The sequence below is a fragment of the Cetorhinus maximus genome, chromosome 23, assembly GCF_964194155.1.
Source record: "Cetorhinus maximus chromosome 23, sCetMax3.hap1.1, whole genome shotgun sequence".
NCBI classification, from domain to species: Eukaryota; Metazoa; Chordata; class Chondrichthyes; order Lamniformes; family Cetorhinidae; genus Cetorhinus; species Cetorhinus maximus.
Genome location: NC_135901.1, coordinates 28,257,870 through 28,275,066, shown reverse-complemented (window position 1 = coordinate 28,275,066; position 17,197 = coordinate 28,257,870). Strand labels below are relative to the sequence as shown.

Below are 17,197 nucleotides of genomic sequence, written 5' to 3'. Positions count from 1 at the left end.
TTGCACAGTTCAAATTAGTCTTATAACACAATCCCCCAAAAGACTCCCTACTTGGTCAGACCCACAAGTAAACACTTTCCAGGCAACACACGCTTATAGATGCTGAACTATAAAAATCCAGTAATATCACCTAAGGCAAACTGCTGTAACTTTCATAAAAGCATACCACATGACCTGTAACTCCCTTCCACTCTGCTGTGGAAATCCAAGCCTTCAGAACAGGACTGTTGCAGCCCAAGACTTCTCTGGTTTGACTGGATGCTGATTCAAACTACCTCTTCCCCCAGCCTAAAGCTACAGCTAACAGCTCTCAAGTCAGCTCCAGTAACTCTAAAATATCTTTTCCCCCCCACTTTCACCTCATGTTCCATTGTTCTCACACCTCTTTGAACCTCAAATCCTTCCAAATATAAAATCTTTTGTGTTTCTATTTTTTCCTCTGCTTTTGGGTCAATACAATGTCATATACCCTCTTCTGTTTACCTGTGGAACTCCTGCAAGATACAAACATGTTTCTTTGTACCTCTGACTTCCCTTTGATATTCAAACAAACTCAATTTATCTAATAATGCAAATGTTAGATCCAACCTATTCACTTGTACCTCAAATCTAACACCTTTATCCTTTCATGTTTTAAACCCCCTCAGACAACCTGTCTTCTATTAAATTTTGCCCAGCTTAATTAAATCATCTACACACACAGACACCCAGACACACACACACAGATACACCCACACACAGACACCCAGACACACACACACCCACACAGACACAGACATACACACAGACACACACACACACACACACAGACACCCAGCCTTCTTCACAGAATAACACAATATGCCACAAAAATATATATATTTTAAAAAACTCCATTCCTCACACCTTTCGGACCACTGGAGATTTCCTCCTCTGGCTTAAAGCTGGGCAAATCGTCCAACTTATTTTCCCCTCACACGAAGTGAAGTCAGCTGTAGCCTGGACAAGATGAAATCTGTAACTGTCTTCTCTGAGAAACAGGCAAATAAATTAAACAAAAGAAACTTCTAACCTGTACAGCCCATCTCCGTGGCAACGCGGCATGCTTTGAGAAGTTCCAAACAGAAAAACAAATAAATATATTTTACCTTTAAAACACCTTTGATATTATGATCCATTTCAAATATGAACCAATATATTCGCAACAAGGTTGAACGAGCATCAACCCACTGGAAGCAAAGTCATCAGACTGGCTTGTCCAGCAAAAAGAAACCCTCCGACCCTCCCACTTCACCAACTGTTAGAATGAACATGGTTCAGTCCTGGACGTGATCAACAGAAGTAATAATAGCAGAATCCAACCCCTGTAATCACTTGTGTACTCACTGGTGTCTCAGCAAGTGGGGTGAATGAGTGAATCCCTTCCCACACAGGGAGCAGGTGAACGGCCTCTCCCCAGTGTGAATTCGCTGGTGGGTCAGCAGATTGGATGAAGCACAGAATCCCTTCCCACACTCAGAGCAGGTAAATGGCCTCTCCCCGGTGTGAACCCGCTGGTGTTGCAGAAGATTCTATGAGCTTTTTAATCGCTTTCCACACACGGAGCAGGTGAATGGCCTCTCCCCGGTGTGAACTCGTTGGTGTGTCTGCAGGTGGGATAATTGACTGAATTCCTTCCCACACTCAGAGCAGGTGAAAGGCCTCCCCCTGGTGTGACTGCGCTGATGAGTTTCCAGCGCAGATGGGAACCGGAATCCTTTCCCACAGTCCCCGCATTTCCATGGTTTCTCCATGATGCAGGTGTCCTTGTGACTCTGCAGGTTTGATGATCAGTTGATGCCTTGTCCACACACACAGAACACTTGTACAGTCTCTCCCTGCTGTGAATGGTGTGATGTGTTTTTCAGGCTGTGTAACTGGTTAAGGCTCTTTCGACAGTCAGTGCACTGGAACACTCTCACTCGGGTGTGTGTATCTCGGTGCTTTTTCAGTCACATTGATGTTGAAAACCTTTTGAAGCAGGCAAATATTTCTCTTTCTAGAAACAAAAGTCAATGATATTTAGGTCCTGCTAAATCAAGTGACCCTGTCAGGTTCTGGCTGACATTTGGTGTGAGATTTCTGTCTGCAAATCCTCTGCTTCCAGTTTCCTGTAAAAGGAGTTTACAAAAGTCATCACTTTCAGTGCAGGATAGAAATTCAGAACACACAATTCTAGTTTCTATAGGACATTCTTTCTTCTCTTCTTTGGGCTGCCCAGTGAATAAAAATAATGCCTGTATCACTGGTCTTAAAATGGGTGTAATCTACAGGACTGTTTCACTGGGTTAAGATGCAGGCAATGCAAGGAAGAACATTGTTTAGGTAGCAAATGATCATGACCTGGAACCCGCTCCCTACGAGGGTGGTGGAATCAGAGAATTGAGTGGGCACTTGAAGCAAATAAACTTGCAGGGGAACGGGAATATAAAGAGGGAATGGGACTGACTGGATTGCTCTACAGAGAGTCAGCATGGACTCAAATTCCCACAAGGAATTTTTCAGAGCTGCAATGACTATGACTGGAAATACGTAACACAGCTACAGTAATATATTAGAAGACTACAAATAACAATCAATGCACTTTATTACAGAACCATAAATAACATATCTAATATGTACCATATAGCAACACTGGACATGTCTCTGCCCTGTCCCTTAAATGTCAGCCATCTCGTGGGGAAACCACCCCTTTAATTGTGAACAATAGGAAAGAGACCATCCTTTTAGCCAGACAAATAAATGTGTCAAGCTGAGGGAGCAAAGGATGTCAATATCTTTAAGAGGGAGAGAGAGACCTGGGGATAAAAACAAAAAACTACTGCGGATGCTGGAAATCCAAAACAAAAACAGAATTACCTGGAAAAGCTCAGCAGGTCTGGCAGCATCGGCGGGGAAGAAAAGAGTTGACGTTTCGAGTCCTCATGACCCTTCAACAGAACTAAGTAAAAATAGGAGGGGTGAAATATAAGCTGGTTTAAGGTGGGGGGGCGAGGGGGGGCGTGGGGGGAGAGAAGTTGGGGGGGTGGTGGGGGCGGGTGGTTGTAGGGACAAGCAAGCAGTGAAAGGAGCAGATAATCAAAAGATGTCACAGACAAAGGAACAAAGAGGTGTTGAAGGTGGTGATATTATCTAAACAAATGTGCTAATTAAGAATGGATGGCAGGACACTCAAGGTACAGCTCTAGTGGGGGTGGGGTGGAAAGACTGACAAGGCATTACAGGTATAGATTTAAAAATAATGGAAATAGGTGGGAAAAGAAAAATCTATATAAATTATTGGAAAACACAAAAGGGAGGGGGAAGAAATGGAAAGGGGGTGGAGATGGAGGAAGGAGTTCAAGATCTAAAGTTGTTGAATTCAATATTCTGTCTGGAAGGCTATAAAGTGCCTAGTCGGAAGATGAGGTGCTGTTCCTCCTTGCACTTTACAGCCTTCCAGACTGAATTCACACTGGGGAGAGGCCGTTCACCTGTTCTGAGTGTGGGAAAGGATTCAGTAATTCATCTGACCTGCATAAACACCAGCGCGTTCACACTGGGGAGAGGCCGTTCACCTGCTCTGAGTGTGGGAAAGGATTCGCTCAGTCACCCCACCTGCTGAGACACCAGCGAGTTCACACTGAGGAGAGGCCGTTCCCCTACTCCAAATGTCGGTAGGGTTTCACTCAGTCATCTGACCTGCAGTAACACCAGCGAGTTCACACTGGGGAGAGGCCATTCGCCTGCTCTCTGTGTGGGAAGCGATTCAGTGATACATCCACCCCGCTGAGACACCAACGAGTTCACACGAGGGAGGGGCCGTTCACAGGCTCTGAGTGTGGGAAGAGATTCACTTGTTCTCCAAGCTGCTGACACACCATGACAGTCACACTGATTAAAGCTTTTAGATGCTGTGATTGTGGCTTTCGATTGTGTGAATTGAGGTTAAGTATATACAGGTGGACATCATGGATTGGATAGTTACTTGAGCACATATAAAGAGACCCTGACTGACATAGAGTGTAGTGAAGTCAGGAGGTATATACCTGTAATGTTTCACTCAGTGAATAAATCTATACCAAGTAAAGATTGGCTCCGGTTTCTTCCTTCACCATTAGGCTATTAGGATTATAACATGGTAACAGAGAATGCTTGTCTCATGGTGAAGGTTGGAAACTAAAGGAAAATTAAATTTCAGACAGAAACTTACAACCTGAGTAGTTTTTGTGAGAAATGGCTGAAAGCAAGTGGAAATTGTCAGGGTCTAATTACCCGCCGATGTTCTCGGAGTCTGAGCCACACGACCAGTGGAAGAATGAAGTGGATATGTGGACACGGGTTACGTTCCTACCAAGGAGGAAACAAAGTCTGGTCTTGGCATTGTCACTTACCAACAAAAGTAAAATCAGAAGCAAAGTATTTAGTGAGCTGCATGCCCATCAGTTGGATATTGATGAAGGTTTGGATCTTCTGTTCAGGTTCATTGATGAGATTTACAAGAAAGATGATCTATGAAGCATAGATGGACTTTGACAGGTTTCGAATGAGGGTGAAAATATGTTTAGCAGATCTGGATATCTCAACAAAAGACAGGATTGGAACAGCGCTAATAGGTGAATGAACCCCAGGAATGACCAGGGAACAGTTAACAGGTGTTTCAGGTCTGACTCAAAATATCATTATGTGATGAACTGCCCAAAGTGGAAAATGAGGGTCTTCGAAGTGACACATGACACAGAGGATTCTGAGGCTGAAGGTGATGATGATGATCACTCTGAAGGAATTGTAGTAGTCACAAGGAACTTTGGTCCGGTGATGAGTGTGTTAGTCACAGACTCATTCAACTGTGCTGTGTTAGATAGTGGCTGCACCTCGACAGTATGTGGATTAGGTTGGTTCATCTCATAGTGAGGATCGACACAAGGTTAAGGAGTATGAAAGTTCTGGTTTGGTGATGTCAACACATCGAAGTTACTAAAAAGAGTGGGGATTCCCTGCAAAATAACTGGAGTCAGCCTCTTTATCTATGTTAACTATTAGACTTCACCCCGATAACACATTTGTGTAATCAATAAGGCTTATATTACCAAATTGTACTGTATGTAAGCTTAACGATGAACAGTCTTCAATTGCCTGGCTCTTTCAGTTTCAGATACTGTAATGTAGCTTTAAGGAAAAAAAAACTGGTGTTAAGGTGAGGAAGGGATCAGAGCACCAGGTGTTCCAGGACACCCTGTTTAGATACAAGTTATAGTTCACAGTTAGAAGGGACTCCAAGCTGATTGGCTCAATTTGTTGTGGGGAAATGAGGAACACTTTTCCCATTGGTCAAGAATCAGAAATATTTGTTTAAGAAGTTGTTAGTTTTGTTGAACAGCTGCACCAACATGAGTTAAATGTTACAAAGTTACCTTCAAAAAGGTCCATTTGGTAACTCGAGTCCATGCTGACTCTCTGTAGAACAATCCAGTCAGTCCCATTCCCCCTCTATATCCCCGTATCCCTGCAAGTTTATTGCCTTCAAGTGCACATCCAATTTTCTTTTGAAATCGTTCATCATCTCTGATTGCACCACCTCATAGGCAGCGAGTTCCAGGTCATTCTCACTCGCTGTGTAAAAAACAACCTCTTCCTCACATCCCCCCCACATCTCTCACTTAAAACCTTCAACCTGTGTTCCCTCATCCTTGGCGGGAATAGCTTTTGGGCCTGTTGTAAGATGACAATTGGTCAATTTGGTTCCTAGATTAATTTAATTGGATCCCCAATTACTTACACCACCTTCTCTCATTACCTTAGACAGGTATACCACAGAACTGTTTGACACAATCTCTTTATCTGATTCCATACCATCCCTTATTCATACAGTTTCAAATGTTGAGGCTAATCAGAGCTTGAAGGTCTCTCTTGCCAGTACATTTATTATCATTGCACATTCTTTACATACACAGAAATTAAGGTTTTACATGTTCACAGCAAATAAAATTCAATCTTTTACTATAACTACAAATTCATTATTATTCAATCTTTGTTACTGTTTGTTAATTAAAATAGTAATTACGGAAAAAAGAGACGTCGAAGTTTTTCATCTTGCACTCACCAGAACATTCGCAAGAATATCAAATGTGAAGGGAACAACAATTTATACTTCATGAGAGGAGTGTGCTGATCGGTTGGCAAATGGACTCTGATCGGTGGATGCATTGCCATGGAGAATGCACCATTTAACTGATGACTCGTGTCATTCTCATAAATCCTCACTCCAGCCTCGAGGCTCAATGGAACAGAGACAAATGCATTTATTTCAGATCCACCTGTCGTGGTAGGAAAAACACTATTTACTACCAGGATAAAATAAATGTGCTTCATCAGCTTTTGTGGATCATATCAGTGGAAATATGCACTCCCGGGCTCAAAGAGCATCAGCCCACTGGAAGCAAGGTCACGAGACCGGCCAGTCCAGCAGAAAGAAACCCTCTGACCCTCCCACTTCACCACGTGTCAGAATGAACATGTTTCAGTCCTGGATGTGATTAACAACAGCAATAACAGCAGAATCCAACCCCTGTAATCACTTGTGAACTTGCTGTGGTGTCAGCAGATGTGGTGACTGAGAGAATCCGTTCCCACACTCAGAGCGGGTGAATGGCTTCTCCCCAGTGTGAGCTCACTGGTGTTTCCGCAGGCTCGAGAACTGACTGAATCCCTTCCCACACTCAGGGCAGGCGAATGGTCTCTCCCGGTGTGAACTCGCTGGTATCTCAGCAGGTTGGATGAATCAGTGAATCCCTTTCCAAACTCAGAGCAGGTGAACGGCCTCTCTCCACTGTGAGCTCGCTGGTGTCTCAGCAGGTTGGATAAGTGATTGAATCACTTTCCACACAAAGAACAGGTGAGCGGCCTCTCCCCAGTGTGAACTCGCTGGTGCATCAACAGGCTGCAAGGCTGAGTGAATCTCTTCCCACACACAGAGCAGGTGAATGGCCTCTTCCCCGTGTGAACTCGCTGGTGTGTCAGCAGGTGGGATGTATGACTGAATCCCTTGCCACACTCCGAGCAGGCGAATGGCCTCTCCTTGGTGTGAACCGGCTGGTGTGTCAACAGGTGGGATAAATCCCTGAATCCCTTCCCACACTCGGTGTGAACATGCTGGTGTTTCCAAAGGGTGGATGAATCAGTGAATCCCTTCCCGCACATGGAGCAAGTGAATGGCCACTCCCCGGTGTGAATGTGTCGATGAGTTTCCAGCGCAGATGAGAACCGGAAACTTTTCCCACAGTACCCACATTTCCACAGCTTCTCCATGATACAGGTGCCCTTGTGACTCTCCAGGTTTGATGATCAGTTGAAGCCTCGTCTTCACACAGAACACGTGCACAGCCTCACCCCGCTGTGAATAGTGTGATGTATTTTCAGGCTGTGTAACTGGTTAAAGTTCTTTCCACACTCATTTCACTGGAACACTCTCACTCGGGTGTGTGTGTCTCGGTGTTTACCCAGTCACACCGATGATGAAAACCTTTTGAAGCAGTCAGAACAGACAAACATTTCTCCTTCCAGATTCAACGGCCGATGATATTCAGGTCCCAACGAATTGGATGACTCTATCAGATCTTGACACAATTTTGGTTTGAGATTTCAGGCTGAAAATCCTCCCCTTCTAATCTCCTGTAAAAAGTGTTTACAAAAATCATCTGTCAGGACAGGATAGAAATTCAGAACCGCCAATTCTAGTTTCTATGGAACATTCATCCCTCACTTGTTCCCAACATCTGTAAATCTCCATCCCACACACACTCCCTCCATTCTCACTCTGCTGTATTTAAGATACACACTCCCAATTGTCCAGAAGGGGCCGAATCATGCTGATCGACAGATGCAAACTCATTGCTTCCTGTCCATAATGTGAAACTCGTCATATAAGTTTATTTCCTGATGAGAGATATCGGGAAAATCTGAAGAAGATTTTTTTAGGCAGTGATTTTTCATGATCAGGAACTTGCTGCCTACGAGGGTAGGTGGAAGTGGAGACGATTCATGATTTTAAAGTGAAATTGGATGGGCACTTGAAGGAAATAAACTTGCAGGGGAACGAGGATATAGAGGGGGAATGGGATGACTAGGTTGCTCTACAGCGTCAGCATGGACTCCAATTGCTAAGTGGGCTCTTCTGTGCTGTAATGACTCCATCTCTGTTACTAAAGAACCATAAATAACATACACTAGACATATCTCTGTCCTATATTAATTTACTGTCCCCTCAAATGTCAGCCATCTCCTGGGGAGACCACCCCTTTAATTGTGAACATTAGGAAAGAGACCATCCTTTTAGCCAGACAAATAAATGTGTCAAGCTGAGGGAGCAAAGGATGTCAATGTCTTTAAGAGAGAGAGAGAGACCTGGGCCAACCTTTCCAGAGTCTGCACCCTCCCTGGATTCACTTCCTTTCCCTTCAGTTCCTGAAACTCAACAATTTGCCCCCAGGATGAGAAAAGAAATGGAAAGGGAGAGAAAAGAAAGTGTTTTACTCACAGATGTTGGACACAGGAGGAGGTTTTAGTCTGCGTGAAGCTCACTCTTCATTCACACAAAGCCAGCACTCTGATTGGCTGGAGGACCAGAGTCCTTCCGGTGCTCCAGACTTCCCATTGGTCAATCCCTAACCTGAAGTCAATGAGAGGCGTAACATCACGTGGGAGGGACTTTGCCCCCCCCCCACAGCCGCTCTGAGCTGTTGTCCAATGGGAAAGGCTGGAAGACTGAACAAACAATGGTCCCCGGTCAATCAGAGCACGGGCTTTGCGCAGGTCCCCTTCTCACCCCTGCACATGCACATTCATGCCCAAAACCCGCAGACTCACATGTGCATAAAAACAAAAAACTGTGGATGCTGGAAATCCAAAACAAAAACAGAATTACCTGGAAAAACTCAGCAGGTCTGGCAGCATCAGCGGAGAAGAAAAAAGTTGACGTTTCGAGTCCTCATGACCCTTCAACAGAACTGGGTAATATTAGGAGAGGGGTGAAATATAAGCTGGTTTAAGGTCGGGGGAGAGAAGTAGGGGGGGGTGGTGTGGTTGTAGGGACAAGCAAGCAGTGATAGGAGCAGATAATCAAAAGATGTCACAGACAAAAGAACAAAGAGATGTTGAAGGTGGTGATATTATCTAAACAAATGTGCTAATAAAGAATGGATGGCAGGACACACAAGGTACAGCTCTAGTGGGGGTGGGGTGGAAAGACTAACAGTGCATAAAAGGTATAGATTTAAAAATAATGGAAATAGGTGGGAAAAGAAAAATCTATATAAATTATTGGAAAAAACAAAAGGAAGGGGGAAGAAACGGAAAGGGGGTGGGGATGGAGGAGGGAGTTCAAGATCTAAAGTTGTTGAATTCAATATTCAGTCCGGAAGGCTGTAAAGTGCCTAGTCAGAAGATGAGGTGCTGTTCCTCCAGTTTGCGTTGGGCTTCACTGGAACAATGCAGCAAGCCAAGGACAGACATGTGGGCAAGAGAGCAGGGTGGAGTGTTAAAATGGCAAGCGACAGGGAGGTTTGGGTCTTTCTTGCGGACAGACCGCAGGTGTTCTGCAAAGCGGTTGCCCAGTTTGCGTTTGGTCTCTCCAATGTAGAGGAGACCGCATTGGGAGCAACGAATGCAGTAGACTAAGTTAGGGGAAATGCAAGTGAAATGCTGCTTCACTTGAAAGGAGTGTTTGGGCCCTTGGACGGTGAGGAGAGAGGAAGTGAAGGGGCAGGTGTTGCATCTTCTGCGTGGGCATGGGGAGGTGCCCTAGCTGGGGGTTGAGGAGTAGGGGGTGATGGAGGAGTGGACCAGGGTGTCCCAGAGGGAACGATCCCTATGGAATGCCGCCAGGGGGGGTGAAGGGAAGATGTGTTTGGTGGTGGCATCATGCTGGAGTTGGCGGAAATGGCGGAGGATGATCCTTTGAATGCGGAGGCTGGTGGGGTGATAAGTGAGGACAAGGGGGACCCTATCATGTTTCTGGGAGGGAGAAGGCGTGAGGGCGGATGTGCGGGAGATGGGCCGGACACGGTTGAGGGCCCTGTCAACGACCGTGGGTGGAAAACCTCGGATAAAGAGGAAGGAGGACATGTCAGAGGAACTGTTTTTGAAGGTAGCATCTCCTCTCCAACACTTGTAATCACTTGTGAACTCGCTGGTGCTTCCGCAGGTTGGATAATCGATTGAATCCCTTCCCACAAATGGGGCAGAGTAATGGCCTCTCCCCGCTGTGAAGTCGCCGGTGGGTAAACAGACTGGATGACTGAGTGAATCCCTTCCCACACTCTGAGCAGGTGAATGGCCTCTCCCCAGTGTGGACTCGCTGGTGTTGCAGCAGGTTGGATGAATCAGTGAATCCCTTCTCACACTTAGAGCAGGTGAATGCTCTCTCCCCGTTGTGAACACGCTGGTGTTTTAGCAGGCTGGATGACTGAGTGAATCCCATTCCACACTCAGAGCAGCTGAATGGCCTCTCAACAGTGTGAACTCGTTGGTGTGCCAGCAGGCTGGATGACTGAATGAATCCCTTCCCACACTCCAAGCAGGTGAACGGCCTCTCCCCAGTATGAAGCCACTGGTGTCTCAGTAGATGGGCTGACCGATTGAATCCCTTCCCACACTCGGAGCAGGTAAATGGCCTCTCCTCAGTGTGAAGTTGCTGGTGGTACAGCAGGGTGGACAAATCACTGAATCCCTTGCCACACTGACAGCAGTTGAACGGCCTGTCTCCCGTGTGAACTCGCTGATGTCTCAGCAGGTTGCATCGCTGAGTGAATCCCTGCCCACACTTTGAGCAGGTGAATGGCCTCTCACCGGTGTGACTGTGTCGATGGGATTCCAGCTGACACGGGAATCTGAATGCTTTCCCACAGTCTGCACATTTCCATGGTTTCTCCATGTTGTGAGTGTCCTTGGGTCTCTCCAGCTTTGACAATCAGTTGAAGCCTCATCCACAGACAGAACACATGTACAGTCTCTCCCCGTTGTGAATGGTGCAATGTTTTTTCAGGCTGTGTAACTGGTCAAAGCTCTTTCCAGAGTCAGTGCACTGGAAACACTCTCACTTGGGTGTCACAATGTCTTTAAGAGAGAGAGAGACCTGGGCCAACCTTTCCAGAGTCTGTACCCTCCCTGGATTCACTTCCTTTCCCTTCAGTTCCTGCAAGTCAACAATTTGCCCCCAGAATAAGAAAAGGAAAGGGAGAAACATTGATTTCCTCACAGATGTTGCCCAGAAGAGGAAGTTTTAGTCTGAAACTCATTGTCCAACTTCCGCTTTGTGATGTCCACAATGGAATCCTGCTTGAATCAGCCAATTGGAATCACCCTGCTCCGCGTTGACGTCCTCGGGTTCCAGGCTGCAGGCCAGGCGCGCGGACGCGGGAGCCCCGCCCCCACCCATTGTTCCCCCTCCCCCTTCTCGAGACAAGGTTTCCAGGCAACCGGCTGCTTCCAGAGCGAGAAGCCTCTCAGAGAGCTCGAGAGAGGAGACGCTGCGCATGTGCGGGAGAGAGCCCGCCCCTTCCCGTCATGCTGAGGGATTGACCAATGGGAAGTTGGAGAACCGGAAGGAGTCTTGTCCTCCAGCCAATCAGAGCGCGGGCTTTGTGTGAATGAAGATTGAGCCTCAAACAGACTAAAACTTCCTCCTGTGTCCAACATCTGTGAGTAAAACACTTTCTTTTCTCCTCCTTTCCATTTCTTTTCTAGTCTTGTAATAAAGTGCTGTAGCTACATTATATATTTCCAGTCATGGAGTCATTATGGCACAGAAGGACTCCATTCAGCAACTCGAGTCTGTAGAGCAATCCAGTCAGTCTCGCTCACCCTCAGTATCTCCATTCTCTCTGCCAGAAGTTTCCTTCAAGTGCCCATCCAATTTCATTTTTAAATTATTGATCTTCTCTGCTTCCACCACCCCTTAGGCAGCAAGTTCCAGGTCATGACTGCGCGCTGTCTACATTTTCATTATGTTCTTTCACAGGGTCTGGATGTCACTGGTTAGGCCAGCATTTTAAATGCCCATCCCTAATTGCCCTTGAGAAGATGGTGGTGAGAGACCTTCTTGAACTGCTGCAGTCCATGTGGTGCAGGTACACCCAACATGCTGTGAGGGAAGGATTTCCAGGATTTTGACCCAGCAGCAGTGAAGGAACGGCTGATATATTACCTGTTCAGTATAGTGAGTGGCTTGGAGGGGAACTTGGAAGTGGTGGTGATGGTGTTCCCATGCATCTGCTGCCCTTGTCCTACTAGGAGGTAAATAAAGTTCTTCTTCACATTCCCCTTGTATTTTAAGCAAGTGATACAGTGCAGTATATGACACATTTTTCATGCTTTAAAATAGACACATATATGGTTGACCACCTGCTTGAAGATTTTCAGGTCTCTGTGCCCTGAGAGGAAGCGGTGAGCATGGATCTATCGATCAGCATGAATCAGGAGAATTGGGAGGGTGTATTTAAGGTACAGCAGGGTGAGAATGGAGGGACAGTGTGTGGGACAAAGATTCACACCTTTTGGGGAGTGACAGAAGAAAGAATATTCCACATGAACTAGAATTCTCAGTTCCAAAATGTTATCCTGTACTGATTTTTACAAACACTTTTTTACAGGATATCAAAAGGAGAGGGTTTTCAGACAAAAATTTCAAAACAAACATCATGTCAAGATCTGACAGTTTCGCTTGATTCATCGGAATGCGAATACTCTTAAGCTTTGAATCTGGAAGGAGAAATGTTTGTCTGTTCTGTCTGCTTCAAAAGATTTTAAACGTTATTGTGACTGGAAAAGCACACACACCTTAGTGAGTGTTCCAGTGCACTGACTGTGGAAAGAGCTTTAACCAGTTAAACAGCCTGAAAAAACATCACAGTGCAGAGAGACTGTCCAAGTATTCCGTGTGTGTTCGAGGCTTCAACTGATTGTCAAACCTTGAGATTCACAAGGACAACTGCACTATGGAGAAACCGTGGAAATGTGGAGACTGTGGGAAGCGCTACCGAATCCCATCTGAACTGGAAATTCATCATCGCATTCACACTGGGGAGAGGCCTTTCACCTGCTCCGAATGTGGGAAGGGATTCACTCGGTCATCCCACCTGCTGAAGCACCAGCGGGTTCACACTGGGGAGAGACCATTCACCTGCTCTGAGTGTGGGAAAGGATTCACTGGGTCATCCCACCTGCGGACACACCAGCGAGTTCACACCGGGGAGAGGCCATTCATGTGTTCTGAGTGTGGGAAGGGATTCACTCAGTCACCCAACCTACTGACACACCAGCGAATTCACACTGGAGAGAGGCCGTTTAGCTGTTCTGTGTGTGGGAACAAATTCAGTCAGTTATCCAGCCTGCGGACACACCAGCGATTTCACACTGGGGAGAGGCCGTTCACCTGCTCTGAGTGTGGAAAGGGATTCGCTGAGACATCGAGTCTGCTGACACACCAGCGACTTCACACTGGGGAGAGGCCATTCATCTGCTCTGAGTGTGCGAAAGGATTCACTCAGTTATTCCACCTGCAGAAACACCAGAGAATTCACACTGGGGAGCGGCCATTCACCTGCTCTGTGTGTGGGAAGGGATTTGTTCATTTATCCAGCCTGCGGAGACACCAGCGAGTTCACAAGTGATTCCAGGGGTTGGATTCTGCTGTTGTTGCTGCTGTTAATCACATCCAGGACTGAACCATGTTCATTCTGACGCTTGGTGAAGTGGGAGTGTCGGAGGGTTTCTTTCTGCTGGACTGGCCGGTCTCACGACTTTGCTTCCAGTGATGATCTTTGAGCCTGGGAGTGCACGTTTCCATTAAATTGATCTGCAACAGTGATGAAACACATTTGTTTTATCCTGGATGGTAAATTGTCTTTTTCCTACCACGACAGGTAGATCTAAAATAAATATATTTGTCTCTGTTCCATTGAGTCTACAGCACAGGGCCAGGCCAGTCGGCTCAATTGGTCTCTGTCAGTATTTATGCTTCACATGAGCCTCCACCCACCCTTCTTCATCTCCCACCATCAGCATATCCTTCTATTCCTTTCTCCCTCATGTATGTATCCAGCTCCCCCTTAAATATATTCATGCTATTCACCTCAACCACTCGCTGTGGTAGTGAGTTCCACATTCTCACCACTCGCTGGGTAAAGAGGTTTCTCATGAAATCCCTATTGGATTATTGATCCCCTTCATAACCTTAAAGACTTCCATCAGGTCACCCTTCAGACTTTTTTCTGGAGAAAAGCAGGTCCAGCCTTTCCTGAGAGTTAAATGCTCTCAGTTCTGGTATTATTCTTGTAAATCTTTGTTGCCCCTTCTCCAGTGGCTCTATTTCCTTTTTCTAAATGGAGATCACAAATGTTGACAGTACTCCCATTGTAGTCTAACCATGGTTCAAAACAAGTTGAACATAACCTCCCTGCTTTTCAATTCTATCAGTCTAGAATGGAACCCTATACCTGGGCCCCACACTTTAGGAAAGATGTGAAATTCTTAGAGAGGGTGCAGAGGAGATTGACGAGAATGGCACCAGGGATGAGGGACTTCAGTTAGTTGGAGAGACTGGAGCAGCTGAAATTGTTCTCTTTAGATCAAGAGCCATTGGGACAGAGAAGGAGGCCATTCAGCCTATCGAGTCCATGCCAGCTCTCTGTAGAGCAAACCAGTCCCCGTGTCCCGTGCTATCCCCATATCCCTGAAAGTTTTTTTCCCTCAAGTCTCCACCCAATTTCCATTTGAAATCGTGCACTGTCTCCGCTTGCACCACTCACACAGGCAACGAGTTCCAGTTCATTACCACTTGCTGCATAAAACAGTTCTTCCTCACATCCCCCCCTGCATCTCTTACACAAAACCTTAAATCTGTGTCTCCCTTGTCCTTGTACCATCAGCGAATGGGAACAGCTTTTCTTTGTCCACCTTATCTAAACCTGTCATAATCTTGTAAACTCCTATCAAATCTCCCCTCAACCTCTTGTGCTCGAAGGAAACCGACCTTAGTCTGACATCTACAACAAATAATAAATAAATTACGCTAATCTCTGAAATCAAATGGGAATGTTTGATTTCTGTTTTGAAGATATGAGGAAAATATTGTACTGGATAGTAAAGGAATTGGAATAACTCACCGTGGGTGTAGTTCAGTGGAATGTAACAATCTGGTTTCCACCTACATTCTAGTGAAAGGCAAGAAAGTGGAGGTGAAATGTATAAGTTGATCGCTGTATCTTGGCGAAATTTGTATCCTTTGCCGATGAACTTCTTTAAAAGAAAACCACGCTCGGGTCTTCATTCTCTGATTGTTTTATTGATCCAAAAGGTGTAAAAAGGGCCAAACTTCAGTAGAAATCTGCCAGAGCTGAGAACAGACGACTTGCTATGTGGGAACAGGGAGATGAACAGCTCCCAGAGGACAGAGAAAACAAGAGTGCCTTGAATCCTAGACGACACCTGGGTGTCAAGGCCACCATGTTTTCACTGCTTGGCATGGGAATGCCGACTCCCTGTACTGGGGACGGAGCGTGGGAAGCCAATTGTTTGAGAGTTTGACGTGGCTTGGGCGGGTACAGATGGTTCAATGACAGGTTTTGTAATTGGTCCGTTCAAATGTTAGCTCAGCAATGATTGCGCTAAATCAGTCTCCATAGACTTTGTGATGTAAAAAAGTATCAGAAGGGATTCCCCGTGCACAGAGATTTGTAGAGGTTTTACATATTGCATTGACTGGTGCCATGGCATCTGGCGCAGAGCAGGGAGCATTTACATGGAGATGGTGCTTCTACGCAGAGTGTAATGGTAATGCTGCTGCACTTTGATACTACTGCTCAGACATGAGCATGTGTCAGGTCTTATTTATACTGAATAAAATCTAACCACTGTCACCAATAAGGATTATCACTGTGAATCATTTCAGCGTTTGGGAAAAGGGGATAAACGGCTAATTGACTCCCTGAACCCCATTTTCTAACATCGCTGTGTCAAAAATAAAATCTCATCTCCCCCTCTGGCTCCTTTGTCAATTACCTTAGAGGGACTCACTTTCTGTTAAAGAGCCTGCCAACCCCTCTCACCCACTTTCCCTAAAGTGCAGAAATCTAATCATGAGAAGCCCAGCAGAATAAAATCTTTTTACCAAAAAAAGTTTATTAATGAAACAGAACATGGTTAAAAAAACCCAGAAAATTACTTGAGGAACAAAGACAACCAGAGTAAAAGGATGTGCACAATGTTCTGGACCCAAATGGTTTCTGTTCGGCTCCTCTGTTCCAGTGACTCCTGCTTTGGACACAGGGGCACTGAATCCCGGGGGTCGGGTCACCCTCTCCCGTGCCCCGATTGGTTGGAGGCCCATTTCCCAGTCAGCACCTTCTTGTTTCTCTATGAGTACGACGCCCATGGCAGTTTCCCAACTGGGGCGCAGGCCCCGTTATTCTCAGCTAAATTCAGTCCTCAGCTCTGTCGCCTGGCTGTCATTGACACGGGAAATAGAGAGACAGAAAGGTGCTGGAGGCTCAAATGGTAACTCAAAACTTGTGGCTCTAAACCAACACTTCAACATTTGTCTATCAAATACTTGTTATTTTTACTGGGGTTTTTATTATGAGATTTAAGCACCGGAGTCAAAGGGCGGAAGATTTTAAAGGGTAACTTTCTGTTTCTAATGTTGTATTGTCTAGAGTGTCAGCCGTGGCTCAGTGGATCACACTCCCACCTCTGGGTCAGAAGGTTGTTGCTTCAAGTCCCAGCCCAGGGGCCTGAGGACAAATATCACATCCAAACTTCTGAGTGCCAGGAATTGGGGAGTGCTGCACTGTCAGAACTGCTGTCCTTTGACCCAACAGCCCTGTATGCTGCTTCAGGTGGACTTAGAACTTTCCGGAGCCCCTACTTTGAAGAAGAGCAGGGAGTTATCCCCAGTGTCCGAGCGAAAATTTATCAATCAACATCACTAAAAACAGATCATCTGGTCATGACCACATTGCTGTTTGTGGGATCTTGCTGTGTGTAAATTGGCTGCTGCGTTTCCGAAATTACAACAGTGACTGCACTTCAAAAGTATTTCATTGGCTGTAAAGCATTTTTGAATATATTGTTGTCGTGGAAGACACTATATAAATGCAAATTTTTAAATTTTACGTTTATATTACATAATCCTGTTATCTGTAAC

General features: G+C 45.7%; 4 protein-coding genes across 4 annotated transcripts in view; 2 read left to right on the top strand and 2 right to left on the bottom strand.

Annotated features, from left to right (window-relative positions):
- Window positions 1-14,238, top strand: part of LOC144697394 (uncharacterized) — a 65,272-nt gene extending 51,034 nt beyond the window's left edge. The window contains 1 exon segment of the mRNA XM_078569374.1: window positions 13,082-14,238. Coding sequence (XP_078425500.1) covers window positions 13,082-13,664 — 583 coding nt within the window. The 3' untranslated portion in view covers window positions 13,665-14,238.
- The window catches only part of LOC144697127 (uncharacterized), a 215,081-nt gene that overhangs the window by 52,158 nt on the left and 145,726 nt on the right, over window positions 1-17,197 (top strand). The window lies entirely within an intron of this gene.
- Window positions 1-17,197, bottom strand: part of LOC144698460 (uncharacterized) — a 404,975-nt gene that overhangs the window by 318,587 nt on the left and 69,191 nt on the right. The gene's annotated exons all lie outside the window — the stretch shown is intronic.
- The window catches only part of LOC144697179 (uncharacterized), a 148,190-nt gene continuing 136,831 nt past the window's right edge, over window positions 5,839-17,197 (bottom strand). Inside the window, exon 2 of the transcript XR_013580315.1 lies at window positions 5,839-6,430. The gene's annotated coding sequence lies outside the window, so the exon portion shown is untranslated. The remainder of the gene's footprint in view (window positions 6,431-17,197) is intronic.